General features: G+C 41.1%; 1 protein-coding gene across 1 annotated transcript in view; it reads left to right on the forward strand.

The window, feature by feature from the left end:
• Nucleotides 1-3,702: 3,702 nt before the first annotated feature.
• The window catches only part of NHEJ1 (non-homologous end joining factor 1), a 123,755-nt gene continuing 105,271 nt past the window's right edge, over nucleotides 3,703-22,186 (forward strand). Inside the window, exons 1-4 of the mRNA XM_007959393.1 lie at nucleotides 3,703-3,879; nucleotides 5,619-5,831; nucleotides 18,680-18,818; nucleotides 19,381-19,439. Of these exons, the coding sequence (XP_007957584.1) occupies nucleotides 3,703-3,879; nucleotides 5,619-5,831; nucleotides 18,680-18,818; nucleotides 19,381-19,439 (588 nt within the window). The remainder of the gene's footprint in view (nucleotides 3,880-5,618; nucleotides 5,832-18,679; nucleotides 18,819-19,380; nucleotides 19,440-22,186) is intronic.

Below are 22,186 nucleotides of genomic sequence, written 5' to 3' on the forward strand. Positions count from 1 at the left end.
GGAAACCCAAGGAGGGGTCACTATGACTCGACAGCATATAACAACAACACAATGGTTGGCTGTGGTTGAGCCTATCATTGCAGCGACTGGGTCAATCCATCTTTTTGAAGGTTTTCCTTTTTTTTAATTGTGATTTGAGTGAAAATTTACAGAGCAAATTCACTTTCCATACAGCAGTTCACATACGCTTTGTCTCATGACATTGACCACAATTTATCCCAGTTCAGCAGCTCCCCTCCCACTGCCTCCGGATAGTTTCCTCCTCCCTGCGTCCATCCTTCAATGCATTCCTGTGCCCTGAGCTGTCTCCCTGTGCATACACAGCCCTTCTATTCTCCTATGATTGATTTCTCCAAGGAGTATAACTACCTAATGTAAATATTCAGCTCATATGCCTGTCTTTTGTTTGGCTGGAAGCCACAGGTGTGGGTTCAGTTCCAGACCTGAAGGGCAGCTAGGGGCCATAGACTCAGTGGTTCCATCAGGGTCTATCAGACCAGCAAACCTGGTCCCCCCCTTTTTTTTTTTCCAAATGATTTTGAGTTTTGTTCCACATTGTGTTCCCTCTCTATCCTGGATCTCCTACATAGATCCACCTCCGAGTAGTTGACAGTGGTAGCCGGGCACCATCTAGTTATTCTGGTCTCACAGTTGTATAGGCATGGATCGCATGGTGTACCAGTCACTAGGACTAATTGTTTCCATGAATCTTTGGTTTTCTTCATTCTTCTTAGCTCTGGACACGGAGACCCATTGTTGCATCTAGATGGCTACTTGCAAGCTTTTAAGATCCCAGTCACTACTTGCCAAAGTAGAAGGTGGAACAATGTTTTGTGTAGCATGTTATGCCAGTTGAGCTTGATGTTATCTTCCCTTTTTTTGCTGACCTTTAACCAAGCGTGATATCCTCCAGGGACTAGTCCTTTCTGACAACATGACCAAAGTAGCTGAGATGAAGTCTGGCCATTTTTGCCTCTAGATTTGTTCATTCTGGCAGTCCATGCTATTTTCAGTATTCTTTGCCAACACCATAATTCAAAGGGATTGGTTCTTCTTTGATCTTCCTTATTCATTGTCCAACTTTCACATGCATATGAGGTGATTGAAAATACCATGGCTTGGATAAGGTTAGTTTGAAGTGACATCTTTGCTCTTTAACACTTTAAAGAGGTCTTTTGCAGCAGATTTTTCCAATGTAGTATGTGTTTGATTTCTTGACTGCTGCTACAAAATTGTCTACTCAGTTCTGGTGACTCTTAGAGTGCACGTGGGTTGTGGGGAGTCACCCATAAGGGAGATGAAAGGACTTGGCAACTTTCTTGCAACTGTGACCTTTGGGAGTGTGGAACTCTTCTCTAATGTTTTTGTTATGTGCCATTGAGTCAGATGTGACTCATAACGACCCCTCCTTGGGTTTCTGAGGTGGTATCAGTAACAGAAGTAGATTGCCCAACCTTCCTTCTGAGGAGTGGCTGGTGGGTTTGAACCACCAGCCTTCTGGTAATCCTTCTATAATGAGGACTAGCTTAAGCATTTCAAGATGTTCTCTGCCAGTAGGAACAGCAGGTGGGAAATGTGGCTGAAGTCTCGTTCTCCAAACAAGGTTTTGCATTTGCTCAAATAAAAGTCCCATTAAGATGTTTCAACAAACAAATGCAACATAGAGGCACTTACTCAATTATGCCAAGAAATTTGGAAGACAGCTTCCTGGTCAACTGCCTGAAGAGATCAATGTTTGTGCCCATTCCAAAGAAAGGTGATCTACCAGAATGTGCAAATCATTGAGCAATATCATGAATATAGCATGCAAGTAAAATTTTGCTTAAGATAATTAAAAAATGGTTGCAGCAGTAGACTGACAGGGAACTTACAGAAATGCAAGCTGGATTCAGAAGAGGACGTGGAATGAGGGATATCATTGTTAATATCAGATGGATCTTGGCTGAAAGCAAAGAATACCAGAATGATGTTTACCTGTGTTTTATTGACTGTACAAAGGCATTAGACTGTGTGGATCACAACAAATTATAGATAACATTGCAAAGAATTGGAATTCCAGAGCACTTAATTGTACTTATGAGGAACCTGTACATAGACCAGGAAGCAGTTGTTCGACGAGAACAACAACAAAAGCCATAATATGTTTATATTTCACCTGTTAGTGACTGTACAAATTAAGTTCTGTCATTAAGCCATGCTTCAAAACTAGGTTATGCTTGGAAGTATAATGGCTTAGGCTGGGAGGAAAGGAGCTGGAAGAACAGAGTGAGGTTTATCAGCCTTAACAAGGAATTTTATCCTTTTCTTTATATTGTAAGATGTTTCCTCCTGGCACTTGCCTTCATGTTGTATTTATAGATTGAAATAATGAAAGAAAGTATATCACCTTATTATTTTTTTAACCCACAGGAAAAATGACCAGATTTCTGGTCAAGCAAACATAGTTACTGAACATCTGCTAGCCTAAGGCTACTACTTTAGCTACTGATGTAGAAAAGTTGGTTTCCAGAAGTGTCAGGATATGCAGTAGGGCATGATATCATTGGTGGCAGCAAGGGGATGAGGGTACGGTTAAGTGGAAATTAATTCAGTGTTGACCTCTGTGATGTGCTGTGCCTTTTATACATGACTTTCTAATCATTTGGGTTCTTACTGAGATGGGATTTGGGGCTTTTTTCTTTGTTCTCCTGGACATAGCTCTTAATAGCTCTTTTTTTGTGTATCATTGATCCTTTTGAGAATTTGCCAATAACGATGGACCTCACCCATTCTAAAAAAATGAATAAATCTATGTACACAAATATGTAAACAAATTTTGTGTATAATTTCAGAGGATCTAGACTAAACTTCCATAGCAATACCAGCTCAGAAACCCAAGGAGGGGTCGCTTTGACTCAGGGCCAACTTGATGGCACGTAACAACAATAACAACAACAACAACAACAGACTAAACTCTAGATTAAGAGTCTTGTTTAAGGGAGTTTTTCTTTCTTTTTTTTTCTCCCCAAATCCTGCCTGAGAGCTTCCAGAGCTTTGTTTTTAGATAACTATAAAATAATTTGTGTTTCCTGCCCATGACACTTATGATTTATGATACTTTATAAGACAAGATTATTCTTTCTCTTCTAGAAATTCTGGAAATGGATAGCACTGACATGTTATGAACCTGGCAAAGATGTAACAAGAATGGCTTAGTTTTCCACATGAAGTTATATTATTAGAAAGTTGAGGCTTGGACAATATAGAAGAAAGGAAAATTTTGCACTCTAGGAAGTTAATATGGGTGAAAAATATTCTCAAAGTTCCAAATAGATTTTCGTTGGTTAAGAAGATGGTATTCAGTGAGGCTTGGTGGTGCAACAGTTAAGTGCTCAGCTGCTAACTGGCTACTAATTGAAAGGTTGGGGATTTGAACCCACCCAGTGGCTCCTTGGGAGAAAAAGCTGGTGATCTGCTCCCATAAAGTTTGCAGCTTAGAAAACCCTATGTGGCAGTTCTACTCTGTCATGTGGGGTTGCTGTGAGTCAGAATGGACTCAGTGGCACTGAAGGAGAAAGCTGGTGTTCAGCTGATTATAATGGTGAGAACTTCAATCCGTGCCTTCTGTTTGATCAGGGAGGACTTCCATAAGACTTTTGATGGTACAGAGCTGTCTGAACAGAGGCCTCACTGGGCCTTTGCTAAATTAGGACTGTCTTACAGATGGAGGAATTGGAACAAGGCCTGTTGGTGCAGCCATGGGCATGGCTACAGCTTGCTAAGAACTCCCTCTTGGCCAAAGCTTATATCACTAAGGAAGGCTATGCCTTGATGGTTTCTGATCTTCACCAAGTGTGGCATGAACAGGTGGACACTAGTGTGATAAGCCAGAGAGCCAAGGTAAGTGTGAAGATAAGTACTTGGGGTGAGAAGAAGGGCTTGGTATATGTAATTTGTTGCCTAGTGAAGGTTGGGGGACATTCAAGTCAACCAGCTTGTTGGCCTGTAGGTTGCCAAGAAAGGTTGAATCAAGTTGACACAATTCCATGTAATGTCCAGCAATTCTCTGTATAGCCTTGGGATCTTTCCTTATTGCTGTGTATGCATAGCACAGTTTCTGCATTGTATGCAGTATTTGTTGTTGTTGTTGTTATGTACCGTCTTTGAGTCAGACCTGACTTATAGCAAGCCCTTGATATCACTACGGAAGTAGATTGCCCAACCTTCCTTCTGAGGAGTGGCTGGTGGGTTTCAACCACAAGCCCTCTGGTTAGCAGTCAAATGCCTTAGGCACTATGCTACCAGAGCTCCTATGTAGTATAGATCTATCTAGGGAAGCTGTGAATTGATTTGCCCTGGGCAGAATTATTATTATTTTTTTTTAAATTTTATTTTGATTTGGGTGAAGATTTACAGAGTAAATTCACTTTTCATACTGCAGTTCACATAATATACTTTGTCTCATGTCATTGACTGAAATTTACAATGCAACAGCTCCCCTCCCACTTCCTCCCCATAGTTACCTCTTCCCAGTGTCCATCCCTCCATACTCTTCTGCGCCCTAAGCTCTCTCCCTGTGCATAGGCAGCCCTTCCTTCTCCCATGATTGTTCTCTCCAGGGCGTGTGTCTACTTGAGGTAAATGTTTAAGTCACATGCCTGTACTTTGTTTAGCTGGAAACCACAGGTGTGGCTTCAATTCCAGACCTGCAGGGCAGCTAGGGGCCATAGTCTCAGTGGTTCCACCAGGCTCTATTGGACCAGCAAAACTGGTCCCCACCTTCTTTTTTTTTTTTTTTTGCCTCCAAATGATTTTGAGTTTTGTTCCACATTGTTCTCCCTCTCTATGCAGGATCTCCTACATCCCTTCCAAGTGGATGACAGTGGTAGCTGGGCACCATCTAGTTCTTCTGGTCTCATAGTTGTGTAGGTTGCAGATCGGATGGTGTACCAGTCGCTAGGACTGATTGTTTCCATTAATTTTGATTTTCTTCTTGTTGACGAGGAGAGACCCATTGTTGCATCTAGATGGCAGCTTGCTAGCTTTTAAGATCCCAGTCGCTACTCACCAAAGTAGGAGGTGGAACAATGTTTTGTATAGTATGTTATGCCAATTGAGCTCGATGTCCCCTGCGACTATGGTCCCAAGCCCGCAGGATCAACTACTCGGTCGCTCTGGGTAGCTGGCTGTGACCAAGCAATGACCATAACCTTGCCCCTTGTCAGCTCTACCATACACCTGGGAATTCTGATCATTCACATAAACTTATAGGACCATTGTCTGCCAACCCTATATATGATCTTGGATACACTCCCCATTTATACATACCTAATTGTTTAGCCTGTCCTCCTATCTATCTGTCCATATACCCATGTTTGCTTTCACTGACAACTCAGTACTGTATATGCAAAAGGGTTCATATTTGTTGTCTGTACTTGGGCAGAATTATTAAGTAGACTAGTTGATCTTTGGGACGGTCTCCTTTTTGTTCTGTCTTGTTCTGATGTTTTTATCTTCCATTCCCTTCTTCTCATGCCCATTATCTTCATGTTAATTAGAGTGTTTCTTTGCTACTACTGAAGAAGGAGTCAATTTTCCTTTAGCACTCTTGGTCTTTGCCATTTTTGCTGTTTCTTTAGGAGTTGAACAAGCGCCTGACTGCACCTCCTGAAGCTTTTCTCTGTCATTTGGATGATCTGCTTTGCCCACTGTTGAAGGACGCTGCTCACTCTAATGATGCTACCTTCTCCTGTGATCATGTGGCAGAGGCATTGATACTACGGGTGCGGAGTGAGCTCTCTGGTCTCCCTTTCTGTTGGAATTTTCACTGCATCCGAGCTAGCCCTTCTCTGGTAAGTGCAATCTGAAATGTCATGGGGGTGGTGGAGGTGGGGAAATGCCAGCTTCTTGGAGATGAATGAAGCTTTAAGAGCTTTTATTTTTCCACAAACTCCATTTGAAATCCTTTTCCTTTAGAAAACTTTACTCGACAAAAGGAAAAAAAGGATTCTTGACTTGTATTCTTTTCCTTTTAAAGGGAGCAAAGTTTGGGTCTATATGCTCTATTGAATGTCTTTGTTCATAATTTAATCATTGCACTTTAATTAAGCATCTACTGTGTGCTAATGAAAGGAGCCCTGGTGGAGCAATGGTTAAGCATTTGGCTGCTTACCAAAAGCTTGGTGTGGTTCAAATTCACCAGCCTCTCTGAGGAAGACAAGACCTAGTGATCTGCTCCTGTAAAGATAAAATCAAACCAAAACCAAATCTACTGCCATCAAGTTGATTCTGACTCATAGCAACCCTTTAGGACAGAGCAGAACTGCCCCATAGGGTTTCCAAGACTATAAATCTTTATGGAAGCAGACTGCCTCATCTTTTTCCTACAGAGTGGCTGGTGGGTTTGAACCACTGCTCTTTGGTTACCAGATGAATGCTTTAACCACTATCCCACTAGAGAAGCCTAGGAAACCCTATGGGGTAGTCTCATAGAACTCTGTCCCATAGGGTTGTTATGAACTGGAATCGACTTGACTGTACACAACAAAAACAACATGTGCTAACAATTGTTGGGAGTTCAGATCTAAAAAACTTTAACCTCTTCCTGGAGTTCATAATCTAGTGAGACCCTAAATCCAATGGCTACTGTCCTTATAAGAAAAAGAACACTTGGACACAGAGAGATAGAGACAGGCAAAGGCAAACAGAAAACACATAGATGGAGGTGATGATTGGAGTTATGCTGCCACAAGCCAAGGAATACCAAGGATTGCCAGCAACTACCAGAAACTAGAAGAAGCAATGAAGGATTCTTCCTTAGAACCTTTAGAGGGAGCACAGGTGGCATAGTGCTTAAGGCATTTGACTGCTAACCAGAAGGCTGGGGGTTCAAAGCCACCAGCCACTCCATGGAAGGAAGACTGGGCAGTCTACTTCCATGAAGATTTATTGCCTCGGAAACCCAAAAAAGTTTGCTATGAGTCACAGTTGACTTGATGGTGATGAGTTTGTTTTTTTTTGTAATTCAGTATGATCTTATCTTAACTTGATTACATCTGAAAAGACCCTGTTTCCAAGTAAGGTCGTATTCAAGGTAGCAGGAAGAGCGGAGATGCAAAAATGGCCTGGTGGTGTTATTGGACTTCCTCTAATTTCACAAGAGGGAAGGAGGATCAAGATCAAGATCCACAGCCCCAGGATGATTCTGTGTGTTGGAGGTCAGACACGTTGCCACCTTCCAACCTTCTTACTAGTTCTGACATCAACCATCCCTACCATGGCACTCTCTACTTCTCTTCTGGGTTTGATGATTCATTGCAATGGCAACACAGAACTCTAGACAGTACTCATGATTATGGTGTTTTATTAGGGAAGTAGCAGATTACAATTCAGGATCAAGAATGCTCAGGATACAGTTCTTCTATTAGGACAGCCTGTTCTCAGCTGTATCTGAAGGAGGTCTTTGTCTGGACCCTCGGCCTGGGCCCTGCCCTGCTTGGACAAGTGTTACAAAGCTCTTTCAGCTCTGCTGATAAATGCCCAGAGGCAACTCCACTCTACCAGTAAGCTCTGGCCCCAAAGCACTCAGTTTTGTTTCTCTATGGGTGGGGAAGCCCACCATTGTCTCTTGCTGGTTGCGGTTCTGCTGCCTCTACTGTCACCATTTCTTTGCTGCTGTTACTCACCATCTCTGGTGTCACAGCTCTCCATCTCCTGGACTGAGGGGGTTCAGTGCAGGGATCTTAGGTTGAAAGGACTCGTTCCTCTCCTACCTGTTCTTTCTTGATGGTAGTGAGATCCCCAGTTCCCACCTCTGGGATGGCCTAGCAGGATGGCAAAACTGACTAATACCCACAATAGGGTTCCTTATGCATTATTTGCACGTCCCCACTTCCACAAGTAAATTAAGAGTCAGTGAAAAAGGGGAAGACCCTCAATGAGATGGATTGACACAGAGACTGCAGCGGTGGGTTTAAGCATGGAAAAGATTTTGAGGATGGCACAGGACTGGGCATTGTTTCATTCTATTGTACACAGGGTCGCTATGAGTCAGGGCTGACTTGACAGCACCTAACAACAACATCCAATCCCCTTGGTGGGCCACAGGCACCTCGCATTTGCATAGTCCATCTAGTCACCTGGTGGGAGTTACATAGACCATGGCTAGAAGGGCTTTGGAATTCACTACACTGCAAGGAGGTAGGACTTGAACATATCTTTTCCGGGGAGCACACAATTCAATCCACAACACCTGCATAAAGCTGCTAAGGCTGAGCTGGAATTTGACCCCTAAATTGGTCTGGTTCAAAAGCTCACTTTCAGGGCATCTTCTTGTTTGGTACTTTCAAGTTGGTTCCAACTCATAGTGCCCTTGTGTACAACAGGTTGAAGCGTTGCCGGGTCCTGTGCCATCGTCATAATTGTTGCTGTGCTCAGACCCGTTGTTGTAGCCACTGTGTCAGTCCATCTCATTGAGGATCTTCCCCTTTTTCTTTGACCCTCTACTTTACCAAGCATGATATCTTTCTCTAGAGATTGGTCCCTTCTGACAGTATGACCAAAGTATGACAGACAAAGTCTGGCCATTCTCCTTTCTAAGGAGCATTCCAGATGTACTTCCTCCAAGACAGATTTGTTCATTCTTCTGGCAGTCCATGGTACATTCAGTATTTTCCAATACCGCAATTCAAATGCATTGATTTTTCTGCAGTATTCCTAATTCATTGTCCAGCTCTCACGGGCATGTGAGGTTATTGAAAATACCTGACTCAAGCACACCTTAGTCTTCAAAGTGACATCTTTGCTCTTAATACTTTAAAGACGTCTTTTGTAGCAAAATATGCTACATGTAATACATTGTTTGATTTCTTGACTGCCGCATTAATTGTGGAACCAAGTAAAACGAAATCCATGACAACTTTACTCTTTTCTCCATTTATCATGATGTTGCTTATTGTTCTAGTTGTAAGGATTTTGGTTTTTTTTTATATTGAAGTGCAATCCATACTGAAGGTTGTAGTCTTTGATCTTCATCAGTGAGTGCTTCAAGTCTTCTTTACTTTCTGCAAGCAAAGTTGTGTGATTTGAATATTGAAGGTTGTTAATGAGTCTTCCTCAAGTCCTGGTGCCATGTTCTTAATATAGTCCAGTTTCTTGGATTAGTTGCTTATCATACAGATTGAGTAAGTATGATGAAAGGGTACAACCTTGATGCACACCTTTTCCAATTTAAACCATATGGTGTCCCCCTGTTCTGTTCAAATGACAGTGTCCTGCTCTATGTACAGGTTCCTCATGAGCACCATTAAGTGATCTGGAATTCCCATTCATCTCAATGTTATCCGTAATTTGTTATGATCCACATAGTCAAATGCTTTTGCATAGTTAATAAAACACAAGTAAACATCCCTCTGGTATTCTTTGCTTTCAGCCAAGATCCATCTGACATCAGCAATGATATCCTTCATTCCAAATCCTCTTCTGAATCTGGCTTGAATTTCTGGCAGCTCCCTGCTGATGCATTGCTGCAACTATTATTAAATTATCTTATCAAACTTTTACTTACATGTGCTATTAATGATATGATTTGATAATTTTCACATTCAAATACACATTCAAATATCAAACTCTTCCAGTCGGTTGGCCAGGTAGCTGTCTTCCGAATTTCTTGGCATAAATGAATGAGTGCTTCCATCTGTTTATTGAAACATCTCAATGGGTATTCTGTCAGTTCCTGGAGCCTTGTTTTTCACCAATTCCTTTAGTGCAGCTTGGACTTCTTCCTTCAATACTATTGGTTCTTAATCATATGCTGTCTTTTGAAATGGTTAAATGTCAACCAATTCTTTTGGTATAGTGACTCTGTATTCCTTCCATCTTCTTTTGATGCTTCCTGCATTGTTCAATATTTTGCCCATAGAATCCTTCAGTATTACACCTCGAAGCTTGAATTTTTTCTTCAGTTCTTTCAGCTTGAGGAATGTTAAACATGTTCTTCCCCTCTGACTTTCCAATTCCCATTCTTTTTACATTTCATTGTAATACTTTACTTGGTCATCTTGAGCTGCCCTTTGAAGTCTTCTGCTCAGCTGTTTTACATCATCATTTTTTCCATCCACTTCAGCTTCTCTCCTTTCAAGAGTAAGTTGTAGAGTCTTTTCTGACATCCATTTTGGTCTTCTCTTCCTTTTCTGTCATTTTAATGACCTTTTGCGTGATGTCATCCCACAACTCATCAGGTCTTTGGTCACTGGTGTTCAATGCTTTAAATCTGTTCTTCAGAAGGTCTCTAAATTCAAGTGGATACACTCAAGCTCATATTTTGGCTCTTGTGGACTTGTTTTAATTTTCTTCAGCTTCAGCTTAAACTTGCGTATGATCTGTTCTGTAGTTGGCCTTTGGCTTTTTTCTGACTGATGATATTGAACTTCTCCATCATCTCTTTGTACAGATGTAGTCAATTTGATTCCTATATATTCCATCTGGTGAGGTCCACCTGTATAGTCACCATTTATGTTGTTTAAAAAAAGTATCTGCAATGAATAAGTCATTGGTTGTACAAAATTCTATCATGTGATCTCTGGTATCATTTCTATCACCAATGTCATGTTTTCTAACTATCAGTGCTGCTTCTTTGTTTTCAACTTTTGCATTCTAATGACCAGTAATTATCAGTGCATCTTGATTGCAAATTTGGTCAATTTCAGACTGCAGAAGTTGGTAAAAGTCTTCAATTCCTTCATCTTTGGCTTTAGTGGTTGGTACATAAATTTATGTTAACTGGTTTTCCCTGTAGGTATATGGATATTATCCTATCACTGACACCATTGACGATGTCTGTCAGTCCACCACTCATCTGTCAGTTTGTCATACTGTGGTGGCTTATGTGTTGTTGTGATGCTGGAAGCTATGCCACTAGTATTTCATATACCAGCAAGGTCACCTATGGTGGACAAGTTTCAGCAGAGCTTCCAGACTAAGACAGAGTAGGAAGAAGGATGTGGCCGTGTTCACTTCTGGAAAAAAAAAAAAAAAAAAAGACTACTGAAAATCTTATGAATAGCAGGGAAACATTGGTATAGTGGTGGAAGATGAGCCCCTCAGGTTGGAAGGACTCAAAATAAGACTGGAGAAGAACTGACTTGTCAAAGTAGAGTAGACCTTAATGATGTGGGTGGAGTAAAACTTTCTGGACCTTCATTTGCTGATGTGGCATGACTCAGAATGAGAGGAAACAGCTGCAAACATCCATTAATAATCAGAACATGGAAAGTATGGTGTATGAATCAAAAACAATTGGAAATTGTGAAAAATGAAATGAATTGTGTAAAGATTGATGTTCTAGGCATTAGTGAGCTGAAAGGGACTGGTATTGGCCATTTTGAATTAGACAATCATATGGCCCAGTGTGCTGTGAAAAAAAAATGGCATCACATTCATCATCAAAAAGAGCATTTCAAGATCTATCCTGAAGTACAGTGATAGGGTAATATCGGTTCAGGACCTAGGAGAGTGTCACCTCCTGACTTGTAGCTTTACGTGTTCTGAGAGCTTTTATTAGAAACTAGTTAACTGAAAGTGGACATTGATAACTAGTTTGCAGGTCTTACTGCCACCTGGACTCTACTAAGTAAGCAGGGCTTGTTTCATTCAGTAGAGCTTGGACACAGGGTCTTCTATGTAAGGCCTAAGGATTTAAATTTACCAGCAGAGGCAACAGAAGACTGTTGTTGTTGTTGTTGTTATGTGCCGTCGAGTCGGCCCCGACTCATAGCGACCCCTCCTTGGGTTTCTGAGGCAGTATCACTACAGAAGTAGGATTGCCCACCCTTCCTTCCGAGGAGTGGCTGGTGGGTTTGAACCGCCAGAACAGAAGACTAGTAAGCATCATTTCCTGTCTTCTTTCTTTAATCTCCTGGAGGTGATGTGAGACTTCAGCATTGATAGGGTGGATAGAAGAAAGTTATTGCAAAACTCTTCTCTGATGTTTAGTTTTGAACTTGTTGTTGTTGTTGTTGTTATGTGCCATCGAGTCAGCCCTGACTCATAGCGACCCCTCTTTGGGTTGCCAAGGCAGTATCACTACGGAAGTAGATTGCCCAGTCTTCCTTCTGAGAGTTTTGAACTAGAACCCAGTAAAACGAAACTTGAGTGTTAGGAGAACTACTTCTCATTCAGGTTTGGTTTTCCAAGATTTAGAAACAGCACTTACCATGTAGTAGTCATTCACCTTTGTTGAACTGAATTTCTTCTGAAAATTTCCATCCTACTTTAGGGAGCGCTGGTGGTGTAGGGCCTGAGGCATTTGACTACTAACTAGAAGGCAGGCAGTTCAAACCCACCAGCCACTCCTTGGAAGGAAGACTGGGCACTCTACTTTTGTAGAGATATTGCCTTGGAAACCCAAGGAGGGGTCACTATGAGTCAAATTGAATCATCTACAGGGCAGTGAAGTTTTTTTTTTTTTTAGATTACTGAATACAATTTACCTATTTAAAAGCAAGGTCCCTGTAGGTTTTTCTAGGTGACACCAGGGGGCACTGTTCCCTCATTAATGCTTGTTCTGGGACCAAACAGTTTGGCAGTTTTGGGTGAGGCCAATCAATAGCTAGGTAGAGCAGTCTATTTTTGTAGTACCTGGCCCTAGCAGAACAGTCAGTGGATTGAGCGGGCAGTCCTACTTGGAGACTAATGAGCTGCTAATATAATTGAAAATATATATTCTAGACGAATTCTTCTAATTGGTGAGTTGTAAGAAGGAAAGAGGTAGCAGTGTTTGGAGTGGGTGAGTCTTAGTTGGCTGTGGGAAAAAGTTATCAATGGAAAACCTGATTACAATTATGCTTTAAGTTAATTTTTTTTTTTTTTTTTTTAATTAAAAGAAGAGGAATGCCAAGCCAGGGAAACCTTTGAGCCTGAGGAAGCTTTAAAGAGAAAAAGAGCCATTGGACAGTGGCAGAGACGTAGTCGGATACTATTTCAGTCTGGTGTGTGTCTCTGTGAGGTCACATAGGCATAATTTTGTTTGTTACTCATTCTTGTGATCATTTTTATTTAACTTTTTTGAATGAATAATTCATGAACAAGGCAAAAATTTCAACAACCTTTAAGGGTATCAAAAAACCCCCCAAAAAACCCAAGAAGTAGATCTCCCTTCTGTCCCCTTCTTCAGTTTGTTATTTTATTTTCCTTCTCTAAAGCAGCTGCTAACATCAGGTTCTTGTGAATTCTTAAAGAAAGCCCCCCCACGCATACACACACGCACATACACAGATATACACATATATGCACATAATCAAATATGTATCTATGTATACGCATGCATTTTCACAAATGTTAGCATACTATACACACTGTTCTGTATCTTACTTTTTTCACTTTTTTATTAAACTTAGATATCATTCATATTAACACATTTAGAAGGTCTGCCTTGATCTTCTTTAATGGCTGTATAGTGTTTGAACTGGATATATCAAAATGTATTTAACTGATATTCTTTTAGTATAAATTTAAGTAGTTTCCAGTCTTTTGCTGTGATATACAGTGAATATCCCTGTGTTTATCTTTTAAGAGTGTAAGTGTGTGAATAAATTCCTGGAAGTGAAATAGCTGGGTCATAGTATATGCATCTTTAATCTTGCTTACCTACTGCCAGATTTCCTCCAGAGAGATCATGCGGCTCTGCTCTTACCAGCAGCACAGGAGAGGAGAGTACCTGTTCTTTCACACCCCCTACAACACACTGTATTATTCCCAGTGATAATTTCATGGTTCTGAAGAATCTGCAGAATATTATACAGTATATAAGACTTTGGGTCTCTGTTTTCTAACACTGAACTCATCTCCAGTCTGGCCAACTTTACTTCATCTTCTTCTCCCTCCCACTGTCTTTTTGTAGTATCTAATGTAATTCTTAATAGTTCATATTTTGACTTCCAAATTTTTACCTTTTTGACCATTTTATGATCCTGGGAGTCACATCCGAAGGTAGAAAAAGCATAGGCTTTGAACCCATCAGACCTGAATTTGTACCTTAGCCCCACCACTTTCGGACTACTTGTTATTGCCTTGGGTAAGTTACTAACTGAAATGTTATAGGACTCAGCTTTTCCATCTGTAAAAAGGAGATACTAATCACAGCATTATTGTGGCATTATGAGGATTAAATGAGACAACAAGAATAATATTACTTAGCCTTAGCATTATAGCAGACCTGGGACAGCAAATACTCCAACTTCATAATTTTCCATTTTTAAAAAGACAAGGACTCTGAGATTGCTCTGGGTGAAACCATTCTCACAGCAGGTGATCTAATTGCAGCTAGGACTGGAATCCATGTCCCCTCACCCCAGCCTATTACCCTTCACTGTATCACCTAATATGATTAATCTTGGGACCGATAACTGCCATTCTGTTCTCCTACCTGTGACCTGTGAACATTTCTATGAGTAATCTGAAGATTACTCATAGAAGTAATCTTTGGAAAAGATTGGCAACTCCTGCTTCTAGACTCACTGCACACTTCCCAACCTCCTTCACTGTTGTGACAGGGGCCTTACACATACTGGGCACCCAGTAGGTGTTTGTTGAATTGACTCATTATTTCTTTCTATATTGCTCTGTGAATACAGGCGGTGTCCCTGACCTTCTAGCACTTCAAGACTTTTCCTTGTAGTGTCTGTGGATTTGCTTTGATCGATTTACACATTTTAAGGAGCTCTTAGTGGTTAAGGCGTTTGGCTGCTAACCAAAAGGTCACCAGTTTGAACCCACCAGCTGCTCTGTGGGAGAAAGATGAAGCAGTCTGCTCCAGTAAAGATTTAGAGCCTTGGAAACCCTGTAGGGCAGTTCTACTCTGTCCTGTATGATTGCTGGGAGTCGGAATCAACTCAGTAGCAGTAGGGTGGTTTTTTTTGTTTGTTATTTACACATTTTAACTAGTCTTTCTTATAATTATTAATACGTATCTTCAAGATTTCTATCAGCATTTACTTATGTCATAGCAAAGCTATCAAAGATTTGGAATGAAATCTATTATCTTCATCACAATGCCTTATTATAATCAATTGATCTAAAGGAAATCATTCTAATGTTCATTTAACTTTGAAAAGAGTTATGCGCCAAGGATTCAAAGTGATGTAACCCAATCCTGTGAAATTATTTGAGCAGTTGAATATTTACTGATGAAAAGACAGTGGGCTCCATTAGATGATTTTAGGTGCCTGATATGGTATTATTTTACTTAACTAAATATAGCATTGATTAAAAACTGTTTCTTTCCATGGTTCATGTTGTCATATTATCAGCACTCTAAGAAATCACTTTAAGGTAGCCCCCCAGAGAGAGGCTGGCTATTAATTCCAGAAGTTTCTGTCATTTGAGTTCTGCCACCAAATTGAAGGTTGATGCTGCTTGGTTAGCAACACCATTATTTTCAGTTCAACTTGTCAAACATTGACTGGTTTTCATGTGGTAAATACTCACCTGTTTTTCCTCCTCATCTAACTTGAACAGGAGCAAATTTAACAAAACACTTTCAAGGAAAGAAGATTGGGTCTAGAGCAGACAGACTTCCTCAAATGCAGGATGTCTGTCGTGTCCTGAACAGTGCTTCCTGGAAGCTGAAGTTTATACTAAGCACCTGAGCTGGGAGATGGTGGCAGGTTGGGATGTGCTCTATGATGGAATGATGTGTAGACTGAAAAGTACCTAGTATCTGCAGCTGGACCTGATTTCAGGCCTCCCGCTCTGTGCTGGTACCCTTGCACTTCTCCAGTCTTGGTGCTGGTACAAAGCTGCTGTTGCCCATATACCCCTTCCCATCCAACCTCCCTGCCCAAGTCTCTCTCTTCCAATCTAACCTTGGAGAAACGTAGAAAAAAAATCTTTTCCTCTCGGTTTGGGCCACAACACAATTGGAGTTTTTAGTGGTGACTTTTGCAAGAAAATTAACGGAGCGTGAAAGCACAAAAGTCTGAGGAGTTCAGACTTCTGAGCCTGGTCTGGGTGGGTCCCTACTGGCACGTATTACAGAACACTAAGTACCTTTTCCTTACTTGAAGCCTGCATGGGGTAACCTGTCTAAAGACACCCCTTTTTAGATCTAGGGCAGGGGTTGGCACACTCTAGCCAGCAGACCAAATTTGGCCTGCTGCCAGTTGTTGTAAAGTTTTATTGGAACGCAGCCACCCTCATTTGTTTGTGTGTTGTCTCCGGCTGCATTCGTGCTACGATGGCAGAGTTGAGAAGCTCCAACAGAGATTGTATGGCCCACAAAGCCGAAAATAGTGACTAACTGGCCCTTTTCAGAGAAAGTTTCTTAGTGCTTCCTTTAGTCCATCTCCTTTCTAGGGACAAGTAATGACCACAAATAGATTATGGATTTTTGTTATTTTTGTTGACAGGCTAATGGACATCTTGAACTACTGATTATTCTCTATAGCTGTGCATTATTATATGAGAGTATCACCCTAGCTGCTCTGCAATATGGTTGTGTTTGCATCCTTCTTACCTCTTGTTAAGAGCAAGGTGTGTGTGTGTATGTGTGTGTCGGGAGAGGTATTATTCCTTCCTAGACTAGTCTTTTTGGGAGCTCTGGTAGCATAGTGGCTAAGACACTTGACTGCTAACCAGAGGGCTGGCGGTTCAAACCCACCAGCCACTCCTCGGAAGGAAAATCGGGCAATCTACTTCCGTAGTGATACTGCCTCGGAAACCCAAGGAGGGGTCGCTATGAGTCGGGTTCGACTTGACGGCACATAACAGACTAGTCTTTTGGTGATTGGCTTGTTACTTTTATAACAGCGGACTCAGACTTTACTGTATTTATGGAACAAATTGAAACTCTTGGCTCATTCTGGGCCATCATCAGCCCTGAAATGGCTTTTAATAGTGTTGATCTAATTCAACCTTCAAAGCTCTCTACTTTCTATCTTCTATTATACTCCAGCTAGCATACTCTGCTTTAGCCACACTGACTTACTTGAGGCTTTCTTGGATCTTCTGTTTTGTCTCTCAACCTCTACTATGAGTTCAGCAATTGTATTGCATCCTTCTCTCTCTCTCTCTCTTTTTTAATTTTTATTATGATTTGGGTGAAAGTTTACAGAGAAAATTCATTTTTCATACAGCAGTTCATACACATTTTGTTTTGTTACATTGACTGCAATTCCCCACCATGTATGTAACAGGTCTCTTCCTACTTCCTCCCCATAGTTACCTCTTCCTGATGTCCTTCCCTCCCATGCACTCCTGTCTCCAAACGATCTCCCTGTGCAAACACTGCCCTTCTGTTCTGCCAGCGACTGACCAAATGTTCCGAGGAGTGTATCTACCTGATGTAAATATTCACCTCATAAGCTTGTCTGGTGTTTGGCTGGAAGCCATAGGAGTGACTTCAGTTCCAGATCTGAAGGGTAACTAGGAGCCATAGTCTCAGAGGTCCCACCAGGCTTTATCAGACAAGCAAACCTGGTCTTTTTTTTTTACAATGATTTTGAGTTTTTTCCACATTGTTCTCTCACTCTATCCAGGATCTCCTGCAGCAGTTCCCCTCTGAGTGGTTGACAGTGGCAACCTGGCACCGTCTAGTTCTTCTGGTCTCATGGTCACATAGGCTGAAGATTGCATGGTCTACTAGTCCCTTGGACTAATTGTTTCCATGGTTCTTTGGTTTTCTTCATCCTTCTTTGCTCTGCATGAGGAGAGACCCATCACTGCATCTAGATGGCTGATTGGAATGTTTTAAGACCTTAGTCACTGCTTAGCAAAGTAGGATGTATAATGATGTTTTTGTGTAGTATGTTATGTCAATTGATGTCCTGAGTCCACAGGTCCAACTAGTCACTTCCTCAGGGTAGTTGACTGTGGCTAAAAATGTACCACAACCTTGCCCCTTGTCAGCTCGGCTATACACCTGGACATTCTTACGGCACATACAAATACACGTCACATCCTTCTCTTCAAATCGCTGCTGTAATTCATCTCTTCAGGGGTGTTCTCCTTTATTCTTCCCTTCCTTTATCTGCTCCAAAAAGAAAATCCTTGAACCTCTTTAACATACTTATTTAATTAATGTGTGTGTGTTTACATTTATATAAATGAGTTGGTTGCCTATGAAGGAATCCTTGCGTGGTACAAATGGTTGACACACTCAGCTGCTAATTGAAAGGTTGGATGTTAGAGTCTACTTAGGGTGCCTTGGAAGAAAGGCCTGGTGATCTGCTTCTGGAAATAATCAGCCGCTGATAACTCTATGGAGCACAGTTCTACACATACACACGGGATTGCTGTGAGTTGGGGTTGACTCAGTGGCAACTTTTTTTTTTTTTTTTTTTTTTTTTTTTTGTGGTGCCTATGGGAGCTCTGGTGGTGTAGTGCCTAAGGCATTTGACTGCTAACCAGAAGGCTGGCAGTTCAAACCCACCAGCCACTCCTCGGACAGAAGACTGGGCGATCTACTTCCGTAGAGATACTGCCTCAGAAACCCAAGGAGGGGTTGCTGTGAGTCGCAGTCAAATTGATGGCAGTGAGTTTGTTTTTCTCCCATGAAACTGTAAGTTTCTGTGAAGACATTTATTCTTTAACATCTTTTTCTGCTGCCTAATATAATACAATGTTAGGACCTCTGGTGGTACAGTGACAATACAGTGTTAAAGAGTACTTTGTGTCTGTTGGCTAATTGATATCTCTCCTCTCAAAGGTCTCTCAACACTTGATTCGTCCTTTAATGGGCATGAGTCTGGCGTTACAGTGCCAAGTGAGGGAACTAGCAACATTGCTTCGTATGAAAGACATAGAGATCCGGGACTACCAAGAGAGTGGGGCTACACTGAGCCGAGGTGAGAGGATGTCCTTTGAAGAGTTGGGTGGGGACATCCTTGAGGGCCTTAGAAAATGGGGAGACTCATTAGCATTAAGAGGTACTTTCCCAAAGGTAGGTGCTAGGTCCTGACCAGGAACTGGAGACTTGATCCCAGGCATTACTTCTTTCTGCCTTGAGTACCTGGCTGGGGCCCAAGTGGCCAATAGAAGCTCTGACCGAGTCTAGACGTGCCCTAAGCAATGGCAAGGAAAGACTTCAGAAAGGGGCCAATAGCTGTATAAAATTGTTCTAGGGCAACATGAATTTGGGAGTTTAGGAATTTGACCTTTGTCTTTGTGGCAGGAAAAATTCCTAGAGTAGATGCTGCCTGAACCTGTCATTTGTTGCTAATCATTCTTTCCTCCTCCCTGTTTGCCCACATACTCTGAACCCTTCTTCACCCATTGAACTAAATGTCTTTGGACATTGCATCTTTCTCTTCTTTCCAAGAAGTCCTGCGCTCTGTTCCCTTTTCATTTCACAGGATGGAAGTTCATCCTAGGACTCATATTTCTTTTCTCTATCCCTTCTCATTACAGATCGATTAAAGACAGAACCATTTGAAGAAAATTCCTTCTTGGAACAATTTATGGTGGAGGTAGGATATTATTCCTTTCTCCTGGAGCAACTACACTTTACTTCTCTTTCCGGGTGCCTGAGTGATCTATTGCATTTTGAATGTTAAGTGGCTTGTGTGGTTGAAAAATCCTTTCTCTGAGAATGTTGCCTACAGAAAGTCTGATAAAGCTTGAGATGTACATGGGTAAGATGGGGGAATAGAAGGAAAGAATGTAACATTTGTTAAACATCTCTGTTAAAGTACCTAGGGATTTCATTTGGAATTTTCTAAGTTTGGTTGACCACTTGCTAAATTTTTGCTTGTTGAGATCTGATCACAATGTCTGGATTGTGGAAGGAGAGGAGTAGTCATTATTTTTTGTCTAGGCCCCTTAGCATCCAGCTTAGAGGAAGGTTAAAAGCTCAGTGCTACCATTTGGGAACTGTCTTGTGGGCACAGTAGGCTGTGGAAAATCACGGTGTTTATACAAGGGGACTGGCAAAGGAATGAATGAGGAGTAGATAATTGTGGCCTGTCAGGAGCTCCTGCCTGGGTTTCCCTTCTAAGGATTGAGCTTGGCCAAAAGAAACATCTATTAAATGCCAAACGGGGGAGTTTTAATAATAGTGACCTTTGATAATGCAGTCAATATTGATTTTCTCCTTCCCTAACTCTTCTGGGACTTGTTGGTTGTGCAGTTAGCATCTTAGTATTATTGCCTCATTTTCTAATTATACACATTGCCCAAGTTGGTATTTTATTGTGTAAGTAAACAATGCTATTACAATATTATGTAGTTTATAGATTATTCATATTTCTGTCTTGTCTTCTAAACTAATTTGTAAGTTCCTTATGGACAGAGACTGTGTATCATATTTCTTTTAAACCTGAAATTAGTACTTTTCACAGTGCTAGGTACAAAGTAGGTATTCTTGATTGGAACCTTCTGTTCTGCCTCAGTACATGGACTGAGCAATGAGCCCTTATGCTTTGAGTCTTGATACTAAGAGCAAAAATTGTGAGGTTAGTGCTGAGTCCATGTACTGAAGCATTTGTATCTCTGGAGAAGAAGGAAAGCATGTATTGCCAAGTCCTAGAGCAGGATAGGTTTCGAGTCTTTATGGTGAAAGACCCAATAACTCACTGTCATTGAGTCGATTCTGGGTCGCTTAATAGGGTCGCTGTGAGTCTCAATGAGTTATGGGCAAAGAGGGACCACTAAACCTAAACATGTGACAGAGATCAGAGATTCGGAGGCTGTTTTCTTTGAGGTAGTTTCAAGAGTATCTAAGTTGGGTATTAGAGGAGAATGACATACTAATTCCCTGCCCCCGCTCCTTAAAGAATGCATGACTTACTCTTAGCCCAGCAGAGAGGGCCCTTCCTGATTTAACACCTGCATGCCTGTCCACCTTGATGTCTTGATATTTTTCTGTCTATATTTTTTGATTCAACCATATGGAATTACTTTGGATTGCCCCAAATGCTATTTTTGTTTTAGCCTTTATACCTCCACACACATTGTTTCCTTTATCTAGGATGTCCAATGTACTCATCTTATCTAACTTGTAAACTTCTATTAATCTTTTCAGTGTCAGCTTCAGCTTCTTTGAGAGACCTTTCTAGACTCTTTTTGTGAAGATAACCTTTATTCTCTACTGCTGTAGTATGTTGGTTCATACCTTTATTTTACCATTTATAACTTCACTCTTTGTATGTCCATAAGACTATGCCTTTTTCCTTTACTAACCAATCTATGGACTCTTTGAGGTCAAGGACAGTGTTGAATGCATTTCTATATCCCTAACACTGAGTCTAGTGCCTAGAAGTAGTAGGTTCTCAGTGCGCTTGTTGATGAATATGTTGGTAAATTGATGATAGGTGGATTTTATGAAAATTCTATTAGATCTATATTTGAGGTCTTTGGTTATTCTTCTGGTTCATTTTGAAGTTTTAGGTAAATCCTTTCTCTTAGAGCCTCTACTTTCTCATTTCTACAATTGGAGGCTCATCTGTTTCATCCTGTTGTTGGAGCTCCACAGAATTGAATGAGAAAACATGTAGAATCCAAATGAAAGCCCAGGAAGGGTATTGGTGTTTTGAAACCAACTACTTCAAGAGTACTTATCCTTTGGTTTCTTGGTTTGAAGGTTTAGGGTCATGGTTTCATGAGACATCCCAGTTAATTGGCCTAATAACATGTTTAGTACTTCTGTTCTACCTCCTAGTTCAATGTGTAGTGCCTGGGGTCTTAAAAGCTTGCAAGCAGCCATCCAAGGCAGAACAGTTGGTCTAACAACAGAGGAAGAAGAAGAGTGAGGAATAGAAGGAAGATTTGGAAGGTACAGCTAAGTGCCTCCATGAATAATCTCCTTCACCATGACTCTAGAAGAACTGGATGACACCCTGCTACCATTGCTGAATATTTTGATGAAAGATTCTATGGAAGAATTCTGATCAAAAGGGAGGAAATGCAGAACAGAGTTTTAAATTCTCATAGACTCTAGACTTCCTGGAGCCATGAAGGTTGGATGAACCTCTGAAACTATTGCCCTGAGAAAATCTTTAAACTTTAAACCAAAAATAGCCCCTGAAGTCAGTGGTAAAAAAAAAATGTCTGCTTTAAATGTTATGATCTTTTAAGAACTATCTATATGGGATCAAACTGACAACAGCAATTCAAAAGATTAGATAGAAAGCTTAGGGGGCAGTGGATTTATGTTAATAGGGGAGGAACAACTCAGAGAAGGAGGGCAAGAATGGTCGCACAGCTTGAAGAGTGTAAT

This window comes from Orycteropus afer, unplaced genomic scaffold (genome assembly GCF_000298275.1).
Source record: "Orycteropus afer afer isolate SDZICR_OR568_19922 unplaced genomic scaffold, OryAfe1.0 scaffold00002, whole genome shotgun sequence".
NCBI lineage: Eukaryota > Metazoa > Chordata > Mammalia > Tubulidentata > Orycteropodidae > Orycteropus > Orycteropus afer.